Source organism: Oncorhynchus keta, chromosome 1 (assembly GCF_023373465.1).
Source record: "Oncorhynchus keta strain PuntledgeMale-10-30-2019 chromosome 1, Oket_V2, whole genome shotgun sequence".
In the NCBI taxonomy this organism is placed as follows: Eukaryota; Metazoa; Chordata; class Actinopteri; order Salmoniformes; family Salmonidae; genus Oncorhynchus; species Oncorhynchus keta.
The window spans coordinates 60,216,116-60,239,491 of record NC_068421.1 but is presented as its reverse complement, the minus strand read 5'-3'; the positions used below and the strand labels follow the sequence as shown (position 1 = coordinate 60,239,491).

General features: G+C 43.1%; 1 protein-coding gene across 2 annotated transcripts in view; it reads left to right on the top strand.

The window, feature by feature from the left end:
* The window catches only part of LOC118389744 (zinc finger and BTB domain-containing protein 7A), a 28,204-nt gene extending 9,778 nt beyond the window's left edge, over positions 1 to 18,426 (top strand). The window contains exons 2-4 of one of the 2 annotated variants that reach the window (XM_035779580.2): positions 3,179 to 3,718; positions 4,405 to 5,324; positions 11,267 to 18,426. In XM_035779580.2, the coding sequence (XP_035635473.1) occupies positions 3,179 to 3,718; positions 4,405 to 5,324; positions 11,267 to 11,675 (1,869 nt within the window). In that variant the 3' untranslated portion in view covers positions 11,676 to 18,426. The other variant, XM_052529787.1, reaches the window with a different exon arrangement.
* Positions 18,427 to 23,376: the final 4,950 nt, after the last annotated feature.

Here is a 23,376-nt window from a genome sequence, read left to right as displayed (position 1 = left end):
TAAGTTAGGTGAATTTTGGCCCAGGGCTTTGTGGCTCAGGGCTTTGTGATGGCCACTCCAATACCTTGACTTTGTTGTCCTTAAGCCATTTTGCCACAACTTTGGAAGTATGCTTGGTGTCATTGTCCATTTGGAAGAGCCATTTGCAACCAAGCTTTAACTTCCCGACTGATGTCTTTGGATGTTGCTTCAATATATCCACATCATTTTCTTTCCTCATGATGGCATCTATTTAGTGAAGTGCACCAGTCCCTCCTGCAGCAAAGCACCCACACAACATGAGGCTGCCACCCCCATGCTTCACAGTTGGGATGGTGTTCTTTGGCTTGCAAGCCTCCCCCCTTTTCCTCCAGACATAACAATGGTCAATATGGCCAAACAGTTATATTTTGTTTCATCAGACCAGAGGCCATTTCTCCAAAAAGTACAGACTTTGTCCCCATGTGCAATTGCAAACTGTAGTCGGGCTTCTTTATGGTGGTTTTGGAGCAGTGGCTTCTTCCTTGCTGAGCTGCCTTTCCGGTTATGTCGATATAGGACTCATTTTACTGTGGATATAGATACATTTGTACCTGTTTCCTTGTGAAGACATGGTCCTTTGCTGTTGTTCTGGGATTGATTTGCACTTTTTGCATCAAAGTGCGTTCATCTCTAGGAGACAGAACGCGTCTCCTTCCTGAGCGGTATGACAGCTGCGTGGTCCCATGGTGTTTATTCTTGCGTACTATTGTTTGTACAGATGAAAGTGGTACCTTCAGGTGTTTGGAAATTGCTCCCAAGGATGAACCAGACTTGTGGAGGTCTACAATTTTTGGCTGACTTCTTTTGATTTTCCCATGATGTCAAGCAAAGAGTCACTGCATTTAGAGGTAGGCCTTGAAATACATCCACAGGTACACCTCCAATTGACTCAAATTATGTCAATTAGCCTATCAGAAGCTTCTGAAGCCATGACATCATTTTCTGGAATTTCCCAAGATGTTTAAAGGCACATTAAACGTCTGACCCACTGGACTTGTGATACAGTGAAATATAAGGGAAATAATCTGTAAACAGATTACTTGTGTCATGCACAAAGTAGATGTCCTAACCAACTTTCCAAAACTATACTTTGTTAACAAGAAATTTGTGGAGTGAAAAACTAAAGTGTATGTAATCTTCCGACTTCAACTGTACATTAAAACACAATGTTGATGAAAAGACCCCTGCCAACGAATAGCAACACTTACTGTATATTTTGTTTTGGAGAAATAATTTACCTTAAAAATCATTGCCTTTTGAGTCTTGTAATTCCGTTTCCGCAAACCTACATATCTTTAAGATATTTTGTCATTTCTCTCTCTCATGAGGGAGGACAAGGAAAGTTCACAGAAGTAACAAGGAAAGGTAGACCTACCAATTGTTTTTCACTAATAATAAATCAGTAACGGAATTACTATAATTGAATTGGCTACAATGGGAAATCATAGTTGCCAAAAACCACAGTTGGTTCACCTGTTACTGTCCTCCCTTCCACTGGCATACTGTTATGTTCAGCTCATAACTGTTTTCTTTCTGTCGTCTGGTGGTCAAAGCAAGACTGAAAACAGTCTGGACAACCTCCCTCTGCCTCTTCTCTCTCCAGTTAATGTCACCTCTCCCAGCTCTTACTGACAGGTACCATTACAGCTACCACCTACCCTCTTTCCATTTACCGTAACAAGCATCCTCAACCACTGAGCACCGACTGATCCCGGACGTCCATGGACGTTGAAAAGTAGTTGAAATTTGGTCGGTCCGCTCTGGCCGGACCAAATCTGAACCAACCAATACAGAGAACAGTACAGAAAAGTAGAGTACACAAGCAAAGTGAAATGGTCAGAGGAAAGTCAACTGTGTGTGAGGGTGATCAGTGGGTGTAGTCATTCCACCCATTCTGTTGCAAAATATTTCTTAAATGGAAGCAAACGAAACGGGGAGGAACCTACAAGAATGTATCCAATAGAAACGGAACGTTTTGTAACGGTTTGGGCTAATGATTACACCCTAGATCAGCTAGATGCAGGTGAGAGTGTGCAATGTAGTATTGAACGGGTTACTGTCTTTCACCTTGATTACTCTAATCTGTCTCTTGACCTGTGCACTTACGTTGTAAACTTTAATTCATAGCCTAGGTTGTAGCAACCTCATGGGTATTGGGCAAATTAGAGTATCATGTAGTAGCCTAAACCTGTCAATGTTACATTGAACTGGTGAATGAAATATGAATGACAGTCATCCAATATGCTGTAATAAAAATCATCCTACCTAATCCTGAATGGCACTAACCAACACTGTACAGTACTATACAGTTGAGTAGAACACATGAGTACAGTATTATGTAGTGTACTGAACATATTTACTGTACTTTTACTGTGAAACATGGATATCTATGACTGGTTCAGATTTAGTGTGGTCTGGACCAACCAAATGTGGTCTTATTCGGGGAGGAGCTCGTTAGAATAACAACCAAATAGGCAAAAGAAGGATATTGCATATTCCCTACCTTCTGGATACATCACAATGAAGAGAATTATATTCATATCCAGAATGATGCATTTCTGTATAGTACAGATCAGGAACCATGATCTAATTCTGTTACCGTAATTCCATTAACGGTTGTAAATCCACTGCACTTACTGTAGTTCAATAACCAAAATATACTTTTTTTTTTTTACTCAATATGCCATAGCTGACACCCCATTCTTTCTGCAGGCATTTTTTAAAATCTTAATTCGGAGCAGATATTTAAAGAGTTTTTGGGGGATTTTACCATAATTAAATTCTGCCAATAAATATGTTTTTGTGAAATGTTCTGTGTACATTGTTCAAAGTAGTCCTTGCGTATAGAGTTTTATGGTTTGTTTAACTTTTTAAAGTATAAAATTGGAGTCAGACTAATTCCGTTACTGTGAAATTGCCCACATGCAACTCTTGCCAATGTTATGTTCATGTGTTGTCTCCGGTGTGATGGCTGAAGCCTGTCGGAGCACATTGAAATTACTGTAATTTCAAAATAGCCCCCAGCCCTTACCTACCGTGCATTGCTACTGTAATACTGTGCCTATCCAATCCCAAGGAGTATTACCTAGGAATTGAACTGGGCATATGTGTGTCTTAAAGACTGGGAACTGATCCTCTCCTTCTCTTCCTCCCTCAGACAGGCAGACGGACAGACGGCAGGACGGACACGCGGGCGGCGGCTGTGATTGGCGGCTCGGCGGCAGGCTGGTGGAAGATGTCGTCGGGAGCCGGTGGGAGGGGTGGGCGGCGGCTCAGGGGTGGGGGGGGAGGGGAAGCGGCGGAGGAAGGCCCAGTGGGCATCCCCTTCCCCGAGCACAGCGCAGACATCCTGGGCAGTCTGAACAAGCAGCGCCTCAGCGGCCTTCTGTGCGACGTGCTCCTGATCACCCAGGAGAGGGAATTCACTGCCCACCGTTCGGTCCTGGCCTCCTGCAGCTCCTACTTCCACAAGTTGTTCACCTCGGGCCCGACCGCCAGCCAGCAGAACGTCTACACCATAGACTTTGTGGCGGCCGAGGCCCTGGGCGCCCTGCTGGACTTTGCCTATACAGCCACGCTAACGATCAGTCACACCTCTGTGGGAGACATCCTGGCTGCCGCCCGCCTGCTGGAGATCCCGCCCGTCCAGGAAGTCTGCACTCACCTGCTGGACACCAAAGTGCTCCTCTCCCCGCCGGTAGGCTGGTCATCATGACAACACTATCTTAACATTCCGTCAACAGTCTCTGTCCTATCATTACATCCCATCACATGGTCTTTACTAGTATGTCCTGCGGGTAGATCTGCATCGAAATATAGTCACTTAACAAATGATTTTATCTAAAGAGACTTACAGTTAAAATACATGTATTCAGTACGACCTATGTGGAAATCAGTCAAACCTCTCTTGTTTTGAGTTATAACTATTGTGTTGTAAATGCCATGCTTGATTTCCATCCAACTGCGCCGCCACAGACCACTTACCACACAACCTCTGTCATCGCGTCACTCTACCAAACAAACACTCCATCATCAGTCTTTGGCCATCACATAGTCAGCACGCTTACATCATGCTCTTCATTAATCTCTCTCTCTCTCACTCTCACACTGCCAAACACACATCCACACCCTGGGGTCACAATAACACTAAACTTTGAACACTTACCCGCGCTGGGCCAACACCAGTCTGAGTCTCAGGACAGCGTGCTCTTTCACAAGCTGCATTATATAGACAAAGCATATTGCAGTTACATACTACGCTTCAAAATGTAGAATAGAAGTGGCGTGGTCATATTCATGGTCATGTGTCTTTCTGTTTTGTGTGTGTCTGAGTATGATTGTGAGTGTGTGAAAGTTATGAAATCCTGTTTTGTTTTTTCATAGGTGGGCAGTGAGCGAGGAGAGGAGGATGATGATGATGATGATGAGGGGGATGGTGGGAAGGGTGGAGGAGGATGGGGGCAGCAGGGGAATCGACTGCGGGCCCGGGAGTATCTAGAATACTTCCAGAGAGGGGCCCACTGGAGCAGCAGCTGCAGCACGCCAGAGCTCAGGGACATGCCCACACACCTGCACTTTAACCATGGCAAAAGGTCCCACAGCAATGGGGTCCCCGGGGGCCCCAGCGAGTTCTGCTCTCCCCTGGACCTTGCCCAGGCCCCCACCCAGGACCCAGATGAGGAGGAGGAGGACGAGGAGGACGAAGTAAAGGTGGAGCACTCTGAGAACCGTAGGGACATGCTGACCTGGGCCAGGGGGAATGGAGGGGGGCCAGGGGCCTCTTTCTACGCCCCTGCCCAGAACGGCCATTTCTTCCTCCCCACGAAGCCTAAACTGGAGCCGGAGGAGGAAGAGGAGGAAGATGGCATGCGGGATGGGGAGAGAGGCTCGGCCAGCGCACTCCTGCAGCAGATGATGGACTCCATCGAGAGGCAGAAGGAGCGGGCCGCGGCCGGGGAGGAGCTGGGGGAGGGGGAGGACCCGGACGTGGAGTTTTACTTGAATTACTTTAACAGCACACAGCATGAGGACGCCGCCGTCTCACAGGGACTGCTGCCCCTCTGGGCGACACGGGGAGGCTCCAGCCAAGATAGAGGGGGAGGAGAGAGGGGAGGAAGAGGAGGAGGAGGAGGAGAAGAGAGAGGAGGGGGTGGAGGGGAGAGGAAGATGCGCTCCAAGGCCTTCCAGAAGTGCCCAATCTGCTCCAAAGTCATCCAGGGTGCAGGCAAGCTACCCCGCCACATCCGCACGCACACGGGAGAGAAGCCCTACGAGTGCGCCATCTGCAAAGTGCGCTTCACCAGGTACACCCCAATTAATGCACTGACCACCCATGTCATACCTACTCATGGTCAGGAAGAGGGCTGGAGGAAAAACAAGACCACTGTTGTCCCACAGCCAAGGACACTCCTGCTTAGCAATAGCTACTTTAGCCAAATGTTTGCTAGATGTCAATGAATTACTTCACTATCCTGAAAACAAAGTGAGAAACATTGTTGATAGCATAGGAAACAAATGATCTCCTAGATGTCCCTCCCCCGCCCCATGTAATAATATGGATCATTTTGCCAAGACCTTTCTGGAAAACTTTAGTCAGAGATGAACATATTTCTTCTAGTGAATAGGGACAGAGTGTCATAAAGATGTGTTTTATAGAGACGGGGCTCATGGCAAAGTCCTGGAATGTTAACGGGGGGGCTAGGAGGAGGCTGCTATAAAATGTTTGTTCTGATACAGGCAGTGAGGTTAAAAGCAGAGTGGTGCCCTATCTGTGCCAATGCCGTAATTTGTTTTGAACTTACTGATCCCTGAGTTTGTTGATTATTGCCCACGGCAGAACCGACCGGCCTTCTCTCTCTCCCAGTCCCTAGCCAGTTAATGAAATCTGCCCCTGCTCAGACAGCCCAGCTCGCTACAGGCCAGTGTGTACTACAATTACTGGTTTCCCTGTGTGATAATTTTTTTTTTTTAGGGGGTAGATCAGCTTTAATATTGCAAATGGATTGTAGCTTCCATCAATGTAACTGTCTGCATCATTTCCAGTCCCCCTTATATTATTTTGTAAATATATACAGTACCAGTCAAAAACTGACACACCTACTCATTTATTTGTACTGTTTTCTGCATTATAGAATAATAGTGAAGACACCAAACATATGAAATAACACATATGGAATCATGTAGTAACCAAAAAAAGTGTTAAACAAATCAAAATAGATTTTCTATGAGATTCTTAAAAGTAACCACCCTTTGCCTTGATGACAGCTTTGCACACGCTTGGCATTCTCTCAACCAGATTCATGAGGCAGTCACCTGGAATACATTTCAATTAAAGGGTGTGCCTTGTTAATTTGTGGAATTTCTTTCCTTGTTAATGCGTTTTAGCCAATCAGTTGTGTTGTAACAAGGCAGGGGTGGTATACAGAAGATAGCCCTATTTGGTAAAAGACAAAGTCAATATTATGGCAAGAACAGCTCAAATAATCAGACAGATGACCGTCCATAATTACTTTAAGACACAGTCAGTCAATACGGAACATTTCAAGAACGTGGAAAGTTTCTTCTAGTGCAGTCGCAAAAACCCTCAAGTGCTGTAATGAAACTGCCTCTCATGAGGACTGCCACAGGAAAGGAAGTCCCAGAGTTACCTCTGCTGCAGAGGATAAGTTCATTAGAGTTACCAGCCTCAGAAATTGCAGCCCAAATAAATGCTTCACAGAGTTCAAGTAACAGACACATCTCAACATCAACTGTTCAGAGGAGACTGCATGAATCAAGCCTTCATGGTTGAATTGCTGCAAAGAAACCACTACTAAAGGACACCAATAATAAGAAGAGACTTGCTTGGGCCAAGAAACATGAGAAATAGACTTTAGACCTGTGGAAATGTATCCTTTGGTCAGATTTCCAAATTTGATATTTTTGATTCCAACCGCCATATCTTTGTGAGACGTAGAGTAGGTGAATGGATAATAATCGCATGTGTGGTTCCCACCATGAAGCATGGAGGAGGAGGTGTGATGGTGTGGGGGTGCTTTGCTGTTAACACCGTCTGTGATTAATTTAGAATTCAATGCACACTTAACCAGCATGGCTACATCATTCAGCAGCAATACACCATCCCATCTGGTTTGTGCTTAGTGGGACTATCATTTGTTTTTCAACAGGACAATGACCCAAAACACACCTCCAGGCTATCTAAGGGCTATTTGACCAAGAAGGAGAGTGATGGAGTGCTGCATCAGATGACTTTGCCTCAACAATCACCCGACCTCAACCCAATTGAGATGGTTTGGGATGAGTTGGACCGCAGAGTGAAGGAAAAGCAGCCAACAAGTGCTCAGCATATGTGGGAACTCCTTCAAGACTGTTGGAAAAGCATTCCAGGTGAAGCTGGTTGAAAGAATGCCAAGAGTGTTCAAAGCTGTCATCAAGGCAAAGGGTGGCTACATTGAAGAATCTCAAATATATTTTGATTTAACGCTTTTTTGGTTACTACATGATTCCATATGTTATTTCATAGTTTTGATGTCTTCTCTATTATTGTACAATATAGAAAATAGTACAAATATATTAAACCCTGGAATGAGTAGGTGTGTCCAAACTTTTGACTGGTACTGTATGTACAGTTGAAGTCAAAAGTTTACATACACCTTCGCCAAATACATTTAACTCACTTTTTCACAATTCCTGACATTCAACCCTAGTAAATATTGCCTGTCTTAGGTCAGTTAGGATTACCACTTTATTTTAAGAATGTGAAATGTCAGAATAATAGTAGAGAATGATTTATTTCAGCCTTTATTTCTTTCATCACATTCCCAGTGAGTCAGAAGTTTACATAGACTCAATTAGTATTTGGTAACCTTGCCTTTCAATTGCTTAACTTGGGTCAAACGTTTTGGGTAGCCTTCCACAAGCTTCCCACAATAAGTTGGGTGAATTTTGACCCATTCCTCCTGACAGAGCTGGTGTAACTGAGTCAGGTTTGTAGGCCTCCTTGCTTGCACACGCTTTTTTAGTTCTGCCCACACATTTACTATGGGATTGAGGTCAGGGCTTTGTGATGGCCGCTCCAATACCTTGACTTGTTTTCCTTATGCCATTTTGCCACAACTTTGGAAGTATGCTTGGGGTCATTGTCCATTTGGAAGACCCATTTACGACCAAGCTTTAACTTCCTGACTGATGTCTTGAGATGTTGCTTCAATATGTCCACATCATCTTCTTTCCTCATGAGGCCATCTTTTGTGAAGTGCACCAGTCTCTTCTGCAGCAAGCACCCCCACAATATGCTGCCACCCCCATGCTTCACGGTTGGGATGGTGTTCTTCGGCTTGCAAGCCTCCCCCTTTTTCCCTCCAAACATAACAATGGTAATCGTGGTCCAACAGTTCGAAAAAAATAATAATCAGACCAGAGGACATTTCTCCAAAAAGTACAGACTTTGTCCTCATGTGCAGTTGCAAACCATAGTCTGACTTTTTTTATGGCGGTTTTGAAGCAGTGGCTTCTTCCTTGCTGAGCGGCCTTTCAGGTTATGTCGATATACAACTCTTTTTACTGTGGATATAGATACTTTTGTACCTGTTTCCTCCAGTATCTTCACAAGGTCCTTTGCTTTTCTGGGATTGATTTGCACTTTTCGCACCAAAGTACGTTCATCTCTAGGAGACAGAAGGTGTCTCCTTCCTGAGCGGTATGACGGCTGCGTGGTCCCATGGTGTTTATACTTGCGTACTATTGTTTGTACAGATGAACGTGGTACCTTCAGGCGCTTGGAAATTGCTCCCAAGGATGAACAACACTTGTGGAGGTATTCAATTTTATTTTCAGAGGTGTGATTTCTTTTTATTTCCCCATGATGTCAAGCAAAGAGGCACTGAGTTTGAAGATAGGCCTCGAAATACATCCACAGGTACACCTCTAATTGACTCAAATTATGTCAATTAGCCTATCAGAAGCTTCTAAAGCCATGACATAATTTTCTGAAAATTTCCAAGCTGTTTAGAGGCACAGTCAACTTGGTGTATGTAAACTTCTGACCCACTGGAATTGTGATACAGTGAATTATAAGTGAAATAATCTGTCTGTAAACAATTGTTGGAGAAATTACTTGTGTCATGCACAAAGTAGCTGTCCTAACCGACTTGCCAAAACTATAGTTTGTTTACAAGACATTTGTGGAATGTTTGAAAAATGAGTTTTAATGACTCCAACCTAAGTGTATGTAAACTTCCGACCTCAACTGTATATCATTTTTTTTGTAAATATATGTTCCTCTATTATTTTCCCCTAACCCTTTCACCCCTCCCCTAATTTGAGTTAACTACTTGACAACACTTAGGCTTCTACTTCCAGTTTATACATACTGTATAATCTTTTTTTTTCATTAGTTATTTTTTGTTTTGTTTTTATTCCCATCCTTTTGTGAAACAGCACAGTTAAAAAATATATGGCAAATAGTCTTCAGAGATAGAGGGGAGGGGTTGAGGGTAGTTTTCCCATATTTAAGAGCACCATCTCTTCCTTGAAACCATCCCCTTAATTCATTAATCAAGGGACTTGCATTGAAAATAGATGCACACTGGATATACCCAGGACCCTTTGCGCAGGCGGGCGGGTGGGCGTGCCTGATCTAAATGTGGCATCTAAATTCAGCCGGTCGCCAGTGCACTGAGAAGGGAAGGTGGTATTGTAATCTTAATCCTGTTTGATCAGGGTTAAGAGTGTGCTGCTCTCGCACTAATAAATCACTCCTCCTGCCCTTTAAATAATTCACCTCTGTCATTGTGCTACTTTGTGTCACTGTGTGTATAGAGGTGGGGTGGGTGGTGTGTAGTTTAAGGTCAGTGAGTGTATCTGCCTATACCTGCTTCGTTCACCAGCATTTTTTATTTATTGGATTTCCACCTTCCGGGTATTAGTGTGTGAAGGTATCTGCCCCAGAAATAGATTTCCCGTGAACCCAGCCACACTGAACGTTGAGCTCTGGGCCGGGTCTCTACGTGTGCTTTGAGAAATGTTGTAGATAAAGATGTGAAGTTTATGGTCTATCCTCAGATGACCTGGCTGCCATGGCAGAGTAAACAACCTGGAATGACTGAATGAATAAAGACAAAAATCTGTGTCAATCTTGCCATTTGGCAACCCACCCTTTAGGCGATTAATTGACACAGACAAACATTACATTAATCCAGTCATATTTCACAATGATAATTATTCCGGTGTTCTGTGCAGTGCACTCTGCATAAAGAATGAAAAAGAAACAATAATTACCATTTTTATTTAACCTTTATTTAACTAGGAAATTCCGTTAAGAACAAATTCTTATTTTACAATAACGGCCTACCCCGGCCAAACCCTCCCCTATGGGAGTCCCTATGGGATTGTGATACAGCCCAGGATCGAAACATGGTCTGTAGTGGCACCTCTGGCACTGAAATGGAGTGCCTTAGACCGCTGTGCCACAAGGTTATCCAAGCGATAATATCCTTAGTGCAGTAAAAAGTACAAAATAAATACCTGGGAGTGGTCCATCAGCTGTTATAGTGAAGGAGATAGACACAGGGAGACAAACTGCCTCCATAGGCACGTTCCCAAGGCCAGAGATCATCAACTAGATTTATCAGCGGGCAAAGCTGTTATTGAGTGAAGGGTCAGGGGGCCGGAACATAATGGCAAGTCATTTGTAGACTGCAAATTGACCGCAAGAAGCCCAAACAGAGATAAAATTTGACTAAAACATAATAATTTCAAACCTTGCTTACATTTGTATGAGATCGCATAGATTCTCTTTGGAATACTTTGGAAAGATTTCCAAAAATGAAAATCACTTGGAGCTGATTTGCTGTTGTTTTTACAGTCTTATGTCCAACAATAAACAAATGGACTAAATAAATCACCTGTGGGCCGTAACCCTGCCCACGCCAAACAAACCTTACTTTAAGATCACACGTTCCTCAATATAACCAGGTGTACTGTGTCACATATTGCAAAGATAAATAGCTACGTTTTGGAACATTTTATACTTTTTATCAATGTCAACAAAGACATGGTTCAAATTTTCTGAAATATAATAGACAGAAATGGCTGTGAAAATGTGTATAAGATTGTGATTCTTATTGTTTGGTTAATAGTAGTAGTTTACTTAGTACTTTAACTACCCTTGTTGCTATCAGAGTTCCTACTGTACTAATCAATTCTCTGTTGTCTTGGACTGAGCCTCTGTGTTCTTCCTCCGCAGGCAGGACAAGCTCAAGGTTCACATGCGTAAGCATACGGGAGAGAAGCCTTACCTGTGTACGCAGTGCGGTGCTGCGTTCGCCCACAACTACGACCTGAAGAACCACATGCGCGTGCACACAGGCCTGCGGCCCTACCAGTGCTCCAGCTGCTTTAAGACTTTTGTGCGTTCAGACCACCTGCACCGCCACCTCAAGAAGGACGGCTGCAACGGTATCCCCTCCCGCCGGGGCCGCAAGCCTCGGGTACGGGACCCCGGGCTCCTGGAGGCCTCCATGGGGCTGGTGGGCCCCGGCCCTCGCAGTGGCAGGGAGAGACGGCGCATGGAGGCAGCCTCAGCAGAGGGGGCCTCCAGGGTCCATGCACACAGTCCCCAGCCCCAGGAGAGGCCAGAGGAGCCGGGGCACTGAGGCAGGGAGACAGGGAGGGACGCTGGACGCCATAGTCATACTTGGCCCGTGGAGGGGCCGCTGCCGAAACAAGAGGAGAAAAAAAACACGCTAAGGCAAAAAACAAAAAACACAACTAACTATTTCTCTATAAACCAAATCAGGGTGTCACAAATCTAATATTTTCAGTTTCTTTTATTTCTTTGCTTTAGGAAACAGTAGACACAACAGACACACATGAGTCAGTGTTCTGTTAAATAGCAAGGAACGCTTAAAATCACACACCCATGATGTCTCCTTTCTGGGTCATTTCTGTCTGATCTAGGTTTTTATACATTTGGCAAAAATGCTTTATATGCATAACAAAACAACAGAAAACCCTGAGCAAAACTATGCAGTTAAAATAGGTTCTGAATTCAGAGCCAAACGATGAGGTGTCCCACACCTACTAACTGCTGCAGGGGTGAACGGAGTGTAATCTCTCATATTCAGATGGAAAGCAACCAATCTTTTTCTATTCTTTTGCAGTTCTAAAATGTACAGTTACCATAGAAACAGTATTGTCAGAATATGGCAATATATGCAAGATTAACTTACCCACACCTCTGATGCAGCTTCCTTTTTTCTAAAGGCTTCAGAAAGAATCAGACAAGGGTTTGATTTAAGTGTTACTTACTCGATAAAATATATTTTAAAAATCTATGGTTCATCTTTTTTAAATGTCGAGTCGAATCCACGTTTGGGGGGGCTCTTCCATTGCAGGGGTAGGGAACGCGAGGGGAGGAGGGGGTGTGTTTCTGAAGCACTACCATGGCCATGGTGCCGTTCGGCTTGACCACGTCGTTGACTCTTAGCCCTCACCCTGACATTTCATTTCTATTTTCTTTTTGATTTGTCTTTGTTATTGTTGTTTGTCCCTTTTTGAGTGACTGCTTTGGGTACTTGACACTTTACATTTGTATACATGCGTGTGTGTATATATATAGATATACACATTAGGTGGTGATGATTTAATGCTGAGGTATATTAGCTTACCAATCGGGGTTTCCTTTGGCTTGACGTCACATTTCTCACAGAGTGAAGCTTGTGGGTAAAAGAGAAAGGAAACTATATGAATGTTAGAATATATTGAATTTAGAAACCCATTGGTCCTAAACTTAACACTTGATTGAGATGTATATAGAGTTCCTGCCTGAAGGTAGAAGCGATACTATGTGGTTAACTTTGTGCAGTTCTGACAGGATCTCTCCTCTAACCAACAGCAGGTTGAAAGAGGAAAAGCAGGGATAGACCGGGATATATACGTTTGCACAGCTTCACTAAAGAGATCCCACAGAGAGAGGTATATTTAAAGGAGGTTGTTGAGAAAAGGTGTGTATTAGTGCTTATTCCAATCTTTTTTGCCCTTGGGACCACGAAACCATGAGGCAACCTGTGTGATGAAGAGAGCAATAAATACCTGTCCAAGTTGGGAGGCCAAATAAGCACACAGCTGCAGGGTGAGGCAGGTTGAGGGGAGGGGGATTTCACAATGTCTGTTGCATTCCAAAATATCATCTCCCCGGCACAGCCACTTTTCCAGGCAGAACGGGTTCAAATCAGACGTTTTCTCTCTCTCACTTTAGTTCTCCATCGCCCCAAAACCAGCCTGTGGAGTACATGGTATTATAGAGCCCTGAGTAGAGGAGGTCTGGTCGGTGGCTGACCGGACTGCTGCTAGGTGTTGGTGTGTGTGGCAGCCAGGGTCTTTTCTCTGACTCACTCACTAGACTTGGGCTGGGAGTGTCAGCAGCTCCTCCAGTTGTGGACACGTTGAAACATGCTCCCCAAACTGCCAGTGCACTAAAAGCCAGGCAGCCATTATAGTGGGTAAAAAAACATGAGGGCAGCCACCAGAGATCGTGAGGTGTTGCTCCACAGCCTTATGACGTGTGTCTGGAAACGGCCACTGGTTCACATAGATCTGAACACGTTTGTCTTTGTGTTTTGAGTCGCTTGGCTTGTCAACTCTGTTTTTAACCATACTTGTACACTGGTTTTGGGGCAAAGGAGAGTGTGCCGTGCCGGTGACTGTAGATTGAATTCCCCTGCCATTGCTGCAATGCTGTGTCCTGAGTATCAGTCTTTTGCACCTTAATGGGAAAGAAGCAGGTTCTGAATGCACTTTGTTACTGAGAAAGGCACTTTTGTCAAAGAAACGGGTACTTTGAAACAAACTAAGGTGAATTAGCTTAATATCCCCATCGCAAGTGGTTCCGTTAAGCTTGTTCTCTGGTTTTGTTCAGTTTTTGACGACAAGCTGCCAAAAAAGAAAGATGTATGTGTGTTTCGGGTCTCTTAAGAGAAGTCAGGCGGGTTCAAAAAACGAACAATGTTTTGTGACCTTAAAAACATTTTTTTTTAAAGACAAAATAACCCCATGTAACTGATTGCACTTGAAGTTAGGTTTGGTAAAACAAGCTCTAGTGAGTTGTCTATGTTCATGTCTTAATGCAGAGTGGGCGGTGTGAGTGTGTGTGCATGGCTGGAGGGTCTCAGGGCAAGCCTGGATAAACAAACTCTATCTCCACCCATCTGTTCACCAGCTCCCTTCATAGCTCCACATATTATCACAGAGAAGAGAACGCAGTCAGACACGTTCAGACCAACTGCACGGCAGATAGACCCTTTTCCAAGTAGTGGCTAACTAACGGTGTGTGTGTGAGTATACTTGAAACTTCCACACACCCCCAACCATCTTTTCCATCACTTTTCACTGCTTTGTATTCTGTTGAAATCCTTATTTCCCTGGGATGTTGACTCCTTCTCTTAGAAGAATGCAAATCAATAGTCTGTCAGTATTTGATATACACAGATCAAGTAGAAGACAAGGAGGTAGATGAGAGGGGTTGATATGCATAGCCTGACAGCCAGGAGCTCAGGGTATAGTCATGTATATGAATAGGTCTGATGAAAGAAGCCGTAGTCAGGTGATCTGTTAGGGGTTCTAAGTTATCACTCAAGTATATGTAGCCATCAAAACGTATAATGTTCTTGGGCCTTAATATTGGGATTTCAAGTTGTATTCCTATTTTATTTCTTTAATCTTGGTTAAGCCAAAGCTACCCTGATTGTACATAGTACACTCTTATAGAGTTCTCCCTAAATTGCTATTCATGTCTTGTATATGATATAAAGGTATGAAAGTAATTCTAAACATATCCAGAATGAGACCACCTCTGACCAAGCCACACACCAACAAAACCCACCCCCTTGATATGTATGCAGGAAATTGTGTAGAATCAGTTCACATTCTCTTTATTTCCGTGGACTAAAATCAATGGTGTAGATGGAATAGCTTCTGTTTTATGTCTTTATGTTGAATTCTTCTTAAAAAAAGGTGTCCCTACAGCTTTTTTACTTTTTTCTAATCAACTTTATGGCTGTTTTGTGTGTGGGTCGGGGTATAGGAATTGGTTTAGGGAGGGTAGGGTATTTTCTGAGTTCGATTAAAGGGGTGTTTTGGTTGGGGATATAAAGCCTGATAGCACTGGAAATAGTGCTTTAGCTGAGACAGCGAGAGTTTGCACTAAAGTCCTTGTCCTACTAAAGGAAGGAGGGCGTGAGACCTCAGCAAGGCCCTTGAGTTTCTGTGAGCACAGAGTGTTATACACTCAATGGTCCAACACAGACAGTCCATCCATTCCCCTAACCAACAGACTTAATCATGTAGAGGTTCTTCTGAGAAGTGTACCAACATTACTTAACCAAACCAAAAGAGAAAAAGACTTTGATAAGTCGTCACAACATGGTGGATGTATGGGATTTGAATAATACATCAAAACCTGAAGGTGCTCTGAAAGTTTTAGGATGGTACACACAGAGGAGACAAAACTGTTGTAACAGCGATTATATTTTTATATATGTATATTTATATATATATTTATATATATACATATATATATGCATGCATGCATGCTGCCTCTGGGAGGTAGTATGACAACCCTCTGAGCAGTGTGTTTAGGGTCTAGATGTATTCAGGTGTCCTTCAGTTAGAGTGAGTGTCCCTGGGACTCTCTGGCCTGGTCTGAGGACTAAGCTTTGTTTAATGGGTCCAGTAGAAGTCTGAGGCTGGGCCTCCGTCTAGCTCCCAGGTGGACATGGGTCATGGGCAAGAACGGGACTTAAAACCGAAGGAATGGAAGAACCTTTCTCTCCCTCATTCTAATTTTAGAGCGCCTTACACTGACTTCCACATAGTTTGAGTTTAAAATGTGGATGTTGAGTGTGGCTGTAAACCTTTCCATACTGAACATTGGGACGATTGGCAGGTGGGGGACCGAATCAAAAGACAATATACTGTCTGGAAGTTGATCTCTATTGAGCCACACTCTCAATCCAACTCCCACTGTAGTGTTTGACCAAACTACTATGACTTACTTGAATGAATTGGTTATTGTGAGAAGTGTCCCTGTGAGAGAAACATACTACTGGGTGATGTAGTGGTGTAGCTCTCTCCTCCTTCGTGGTCCTATGCTCCCATTCCTGCTGAGACCTCCCAGCCTCCGCCCTAGACCACCGTTACTCCAACACGTTACGCAGAGATATCTCACATCTCCTTAAAGAGAAGACGTATCGTTGGGCATAATCCAAAATCCACCAGATGTTTTGTTACTAATTCACTATGACACAAAATAAAAAGTGTCTGAAAGCATTAAAAACGACACAAAACATTTGATAACAATTATGATTGTAATAATCATGGGACAGGAGTGGGTGCTGGTTGGAGGAGAGTGTTTTGTAAGTGGTGCTGCACACCTGAATGTCCAGGCTGGTGAAGCACAGCAAGTTGAGGATGACATATGTAGTATGGCATAATGCACAGCGTGGCACTGGCACTTACACAGCCATCCCTGGGGCCAGAGAGGCTGTTGGCTGGTTGGTTGGCCAGTTTAGGAGTTTCTCTACGTCAGTGGGCTACAATGGTTTTCACAACGTGGGAGGGTCAGGATTGGGGTGGGATGGGACTGGACCAAATTGGTCAGCAGCGACGACATGGGAGAGACTAGATCAGGGTTGCGGTGCAATGGTTCAGGTTGCCCCATCTTGTTGTGTTTCACTGGGAATGATATGATGTAGCAAAATTGCGGAACTGGTGATGGGGAATGTTGATCTATTTTTCTGTGCTTCTAAGTTGAAAAACACTGAAATACATGGTGTTCCTGTTTCTGTTCAGTTTGTGGTTTGATTCAGAATTAACATCTCTTTCTTTGCCTTCCATGTAAAATTGGCAAATTGTACCAATGTTTAAAGATAATGGTTTTCAAAACAAGGAGTGAGGAAACGGTTGGTTCCCCATTGCCATGTGACTGACCCCCCTTACTATTGTTAATGTTGATTCAAAAGCTTGTCTGTGGGAGGGAGAGTGCTGAGAAGTGTGTGTTAATCAGGTTGAAATGTATAAAAGTAGCTGGGGATAAGAAGCACGGGGGGGGTTCTCTCTCCAGACCTTGGTGTCCACTTCTCTTCTGACTGGCCTTTGATTACAGATCACAGGCCCTCAGCAGGGGAAGCTAGGAGGCAGAGGGGGAGAGAGAGAGAGACTTGTGGTTTGAAGTCACCAACCAATAGAGGATACATTCCATAACTTCATACTGTAATTTCCACTTTTGAGTCTTGGCATGGGGAGACGGAGGGGGTGGAAGGAGATGAACAGTCAGCGTTTTACAGCCGAGTGTTTCAATCTGTCCGTCCCCCCTTCTACCACCCCCAGTCTGACAGACAGGCAGTGAGTTGGGCCTCTCCAGACCTGGCCATCCAACTGCCTGTCTGTCTCAGCTTCTGCTATTGTAACAAAGCACTTTGCAAAAGGCCATCCAGAATATTGTGTGCTGTTGTTTTTTTGGTTATTACTATTGTTATTATTCTTGTTTATATTTTTGTTCTCATTATGGATGATTATTTAAATGCAAAAACTTCATGAAAACTTGAATATTTGGGTTTAGGTCCATTCGAGCTGCCGCCCCACAAGGCCATACATACACTTCTGGCACACACACCGTCTCAGCTGATAGATAGATACTCCGAGTGGAAGGGTAAAGGCAAGGTCTCCCTATCTCCACATACAATCTCGAATATATTTGGAAAACAAGTCATATAAAATCATTGGGAGAGTTGCATTGCACAGAAACCTCCATAACATAAGCTTTCTGAGAAGGCGAACTGTGCTGTACTACTTAATGTCAAACATGCAGATTTAAAGCTGTTTTATTTTGTATCCCTCACATCATTTACACGTAGTAGCCACACTAAAGTAAATTGCTGGATCTGGTATAAAATAGACACAACCAAATGATTATGCCATTTTTTTTGTCACCTTTGGAGTTGAGGGAGAAGAGTTATTATCATTGTAGAATGATTTCTGACTGTAAAAATGACAATAATCATCCATACTAGTTTAGAACTCTGCTGCACATTTGGGGGAGGCAGAATATTTCCTGTCAGGCTTGGATGCTAAAATCCCTATCCTCTTCTTTAAAGTCATTTTCCTTAAACATCGGCTGTTAGTGTCTGTTGGAAGTTATGCGGGATAGGTGGTTTTGGAGATTTGCACTTTTGGCTACAAAAATAAATTGTGTTGTATATGAGACCACTAAATCCATACCATCTAAACCATATAATTTCATTTGTTTCGGTTTTTGTTCTGTTTTTCTTTTTTAATATATCCAAAAATGTCTGTTGTCCTGGTTTAAAGAAAATAAGATCTTTCTATTAAAAAAAACAATGGTTGCGACTTTTTGTGCATGCTCGTGTTTATTTATTACTAAGAAAAGACAGAGAATGCATTCAGGTGCAAGTCTCTGGCTATTGTCACATCAAATGTCAGGAAATTGTTTCTCTTTTGTTATCCCCACACACTAAAACCACATCAAGTAGCCTTCATAATGATTAATTTCTCATCAAATATGATCTAAAAACAGTTCAAAGTACTCTAATAGTTTACATACATGTGTACATTTACAATGTCTTACATGTCAATATTTAGTCAATCTGCTTCACTTTAAAACGGTCCTACTGACAAATACACAATCATCCAACTTGTTTGTGAATTTCAAATAATTAAGAATATTATAAACTACACATGTACTTAATCTATCAATGTAGTATCAAATAAATTATTACAATATTTTATTTTGGTATGAAGAGCTCCCACAACTTTTTTCCACATGCAGTGCTTAGGACATCAGTCCCCCCCACAAGATGGCAGTATACTTTCTAAAATGACACGAGTACTAAAACTAGATGCCTTTAGTAACTTGCTACTGCACCTGTACTACACACACATACACACACAAACTGCTGCTTTTCATTCTGCTGGATCCACCACCGCGGAAGCAGACCCATTCAAATATTTTACCGTATTTAGCTACTTAAGCAAATAAAGAAACACCGTTATGTTTTTTGATACTTTCTAACATATTCTGAAGTGAAATGTGTACTTTGACTCGGAATATGAATTCCTCCCTGTTTGCTATGGTCTTGGACCCTGCAGTGTCCACTAACACTCCTCTTGTCTTTCGGTGCCTGATTCCTTCAGGCTTTCCTGTGGTGAGTGAGCGGGATCACGTGACAGGTCGTTATCCCGACCCAAACGGCCCTGCGAGGATACACTTGGGGAAATTCTCGTTAGGAAAAAGACGGTCCTCTCTTCTCTGTGACCCGGAAACCGCTAAGTGGTCGAAGAGTGTGTCAATTCGTTAGTATCAAAACGGCGGGGTCCCCACCTCGATATAGGCACCTTTCATCGAGCATATACTCCTGTGTATCCTACCGCGGAAGTGTTTTGAAATCGGCCACACCCCCTTTGAATCAGCTTTTGTTTTGCCAGAGGAAAAACATGCACACGTTAAAAACAATATGCAACTTATTGTTTTATCTATAAAATGTATTGCACAACTAACTTTTTTTTAGCACTTTACACATCTATTTGGGATCCACCCATGTAAACGTAATTTGCCTAATGACGCTTGAGTGGAGAAGGACCTTCTCATTTCAAGCAAGCCATTTCCATCCACGTTCACTCTCCTCGCTGACTGAGAGGACGAGGAGAGATGACGGAGGAGGTGAGCAATGTACTTGATAAAAGGCCCATGTGGCTATATACACCATATATACAAAAGTATGTTAACATCCCTTCAATTAGTGGATTTGGCTATTTCAGCCACACCCGTTGCTGACACATGTATAAAAATTGAACACACATCCATGCAATCTCCATAGACAAGCATTTGCAGTAGAATGGCCTTACTGAAGAGTTCAGTGACTTTCAATGTGTCGCCATCATAGGACGCCACCTTTCCAGCAAGTCAGTTAATCAAATTTCTGCCCCGCTAGAGCTGCTCAGGTCAACTGTAAGTGCTGTTATTGTGAAGTGGAAACTTCTAGGAGCAACAACAGCTCAGCTGAGAAGTGGTTGGCCACACAAGCTCACAGAACGGGACAGCCGAGTGCTGAAGTGTGTAGAATGTAAAAAACGTCTGTCCTTGGTTGCAACACTCACTACTGAGTATCAAAATGCCTTTGAAAGCAACGGCCGAGCAGCTGCACACAAGCCTAAGATCACCATGCTCAATGCCAAGCGTCAGCTGAAGTGGTGTAAAGCTCGCCTCCATTGGACTCTGGAGCAGTGGAAACGCGTTCTCTGGAGTGATGAATCACACTTCACCATCTGGCATTCCGACAGACAATTGGGGGATGTCAGGAGAACGCTACATGCCCCAATGCTGTAGGGATGGTCCCAGGATTCCCCCAGACGTGACGCTTGACATTCAGGCCAAAGAGTTCAATCTTGGTTTCATCAGACCAGAGAATATATTAGGTGCCTTTTGGAAAACTCCAAGCGGGCTGTCGTGCCTTTTACTGAGGATCTGGCCACTACCATAAAGGCCTGATTGGTGGAGTGCTGCAGAGATGGTTGTCTGGAAAATTCTCATATCTCCAAAGAGGAACTCTAGAGCGCTGTCAGAGCGACCATTGGGTTCTTGGTCACCTCCCTGAACAAGACCCTTCCCTTGTTTTTATTTAATCCATTTTAGAATAAGGCTGTAATGTAACAAAATTTGGAAAAGGTCAAGTGGTCTGAATACTTTGCGAATGCATTATATGCATCCTATCCTCAGCTCGTGATTTAATACTGTAGGAACATGTCCAAATGTCCACTTATTCTTCATCTTCATTGAGAACATCTATTTGGGATTTTTGAGTATAATGATGATAGTGTTATTCAGGAATGTTTGAAGCTAACATAATCTATATTAAAACAAAACATGATGAATGGAGAAAACTCATAGTAAATTACACTAAAACCCATGCATGAATACAATGAAGTGCAGAATGTCTAGGCTTGACACGATTCTAATTCTCACTTTTGATTCTTGGCGTGGGGAGACGTAGGGGGGTGGAGGGAGAGGGACAGTCAACATTTTACATCAGAGTATTTCAATCTGTCTGTCAAGCTTGGACGCTAAAAACTCTGTCCTACTCCGAAAACTTGTTTTCCTTAACAATGGCCATCAGTGTCTGTTGGAAGAAGCTATACGGGGATAGGTGGTTTTGGAGATTTGCACTTTTGGCAACAAAAAAAGATTGTATTGTACATGAGACCACTACAAATCCATATAATTTAAAGTCTAAACCATATAATTCCATTTGTTTCAGTTTTTGTTCTGTTTTCTATTTTTAATATATATATCCCAAAATGTCTGGCGTCCTGGTTTAAAGAAAATAAGATATTTCTATTATCTAAATTTAGTCTAAATCTGCTTCACTTTAAAATCGTCCCACTGAAAAATACAGAATCATCCAACATGTCTGTGAATTTAAAATAATTCAGATTATTATAAATTACACATGTATCTAATCTATCAATGTGGTATCAGAGAAATTATTACTATATTTTATTCTGGTGTGAAGAGCTCTCACCTCAACTAGTTTCCAAATGCAGTACTCTGGGAATCAGTCCCGCCACAAGATGGCAGTATACTTTCTATAATGACACACATGAGTACCAAAACTGTCTCTAGATCCCAGTACTTGCTACTGCATACACGAACGTGCTGCTTTTCATTCTGCTGGATCCACCACAACGGAAGGAGGTCCAGCCATGCTGAACATTCAAATACAGTACTGTACTGTATTTTTACCCACTTAAGCAAATACATAAACACACCCCCATTATGTTTTTGGATGCTTTTTATTCTTACATTCTGAAGTGTGTGCACTTTGACTCTTGTTTAACATTCATTCCTCCCTGTTTGCTAATGTCTTGGACTCCACCATGTCCACTTACACAGGCCTGCTGTCTGTTCTCTGTCTTTGTGTGTCTGTCTGTCTGTCTGTGTCTGATTCCCTCAGGCTGTCCTGTGGTGTGAGCGGGTTACGTGACAGCTCATTAACCCCACCCTAACAGCCCCAATCCAGTCCCCAGGCCCAGCTAAACCCAGCCCCACCCACCACACACACACACACTAACACACATCTAATATTCCATTAATGACAGTTAAGCAGACTTAAACCTTGTTCACACTGCAGGCCTTACTGCTCAAATCAATTTTGGAATACTGACTGTCCAAACGGCAAGTTACAAGTGACCAAATCGGGTTTGTGTGTGTTCAGACAGCAGTCATTTGCTGGCATGGCTTCACAAGTTGTCATAGCTACGAAGGGTGGATGGTGGTGTAGGCTGATTGGTGGTGATGCTCATGGTTCCTATCACTCAGAAGTTAAGCAGCAAGCTAAGGTGACAGCAATACCTGCCATGGATGTTTCCCAGTTGCTTTGAATGTTCAAAATCAAAGTGTCAGAACGCCTTTTAAAGCCTTAAAGGAGAAGGTGAATTTCAAATTGAGTCATTTTTGGCTAGCCTCAGCAGTCAACTGGGTAGGTAGCTGTTCAGCTTTCTAGCACATTCACTCATTTGTTTGTAAACAATTATCAAGCTAGTTAGCTACCACATGTTCTTGTCAAACTGTCAACAGAGTAGCAAGCAACAAGATATGCCAAGTAACAGTCTAAAAACCACTTCAGGGCAAATAAATCAGATTTGACCGTTCAGACAGACACAAGTCGCATAGCCAGAAATCAGACTTCGAAGGTGGTTTGAAATGTGGCTTCAAATATCCGATTCCATGTGCTTTTTGGCTGTTCAGGCTGCAGGAAAAAGAACATACTCCCCCAAAATTGGATTGGAGTCATTCAAACCAATGTGAACAAGGCTTAAGAGCCCACTGTGCGAATGTGTGTGAGTGTGTTTGCATTCTCTTGTGTTATTCATGTGGTTATACAGTATATGCTTCCTAGCTTTAGCCCATGATGTCATACATTTTTATTTGATTTCCTACATACTGTATTGGTCATGTACATAGAATTGTAGACGTTAGCAGGTAGCCTAGTGGTTAGAGCATTGGGCCAGTAACTGAAAGGTTGATGGATCGAATTCCCGAGCTGACAAGGTAGAAATCTGTCATTCTGCCCCTGAGCAAGGCAGTTAACCCACCCACCGGGCACCAAAGATGTGGATTTTGATTATGGCAGTCCCCGCACCTCTCTGATTCCCTTTTCCCTATCACACGTGCAGCAAAATGCTTGTGTTTTCTAGCTCCAACAATGCAGTAATATCTAGCATTACAAAACAATACACACATAATCCAAAAAGTAACAAAAAATAAATGAAGAAATATCAGAA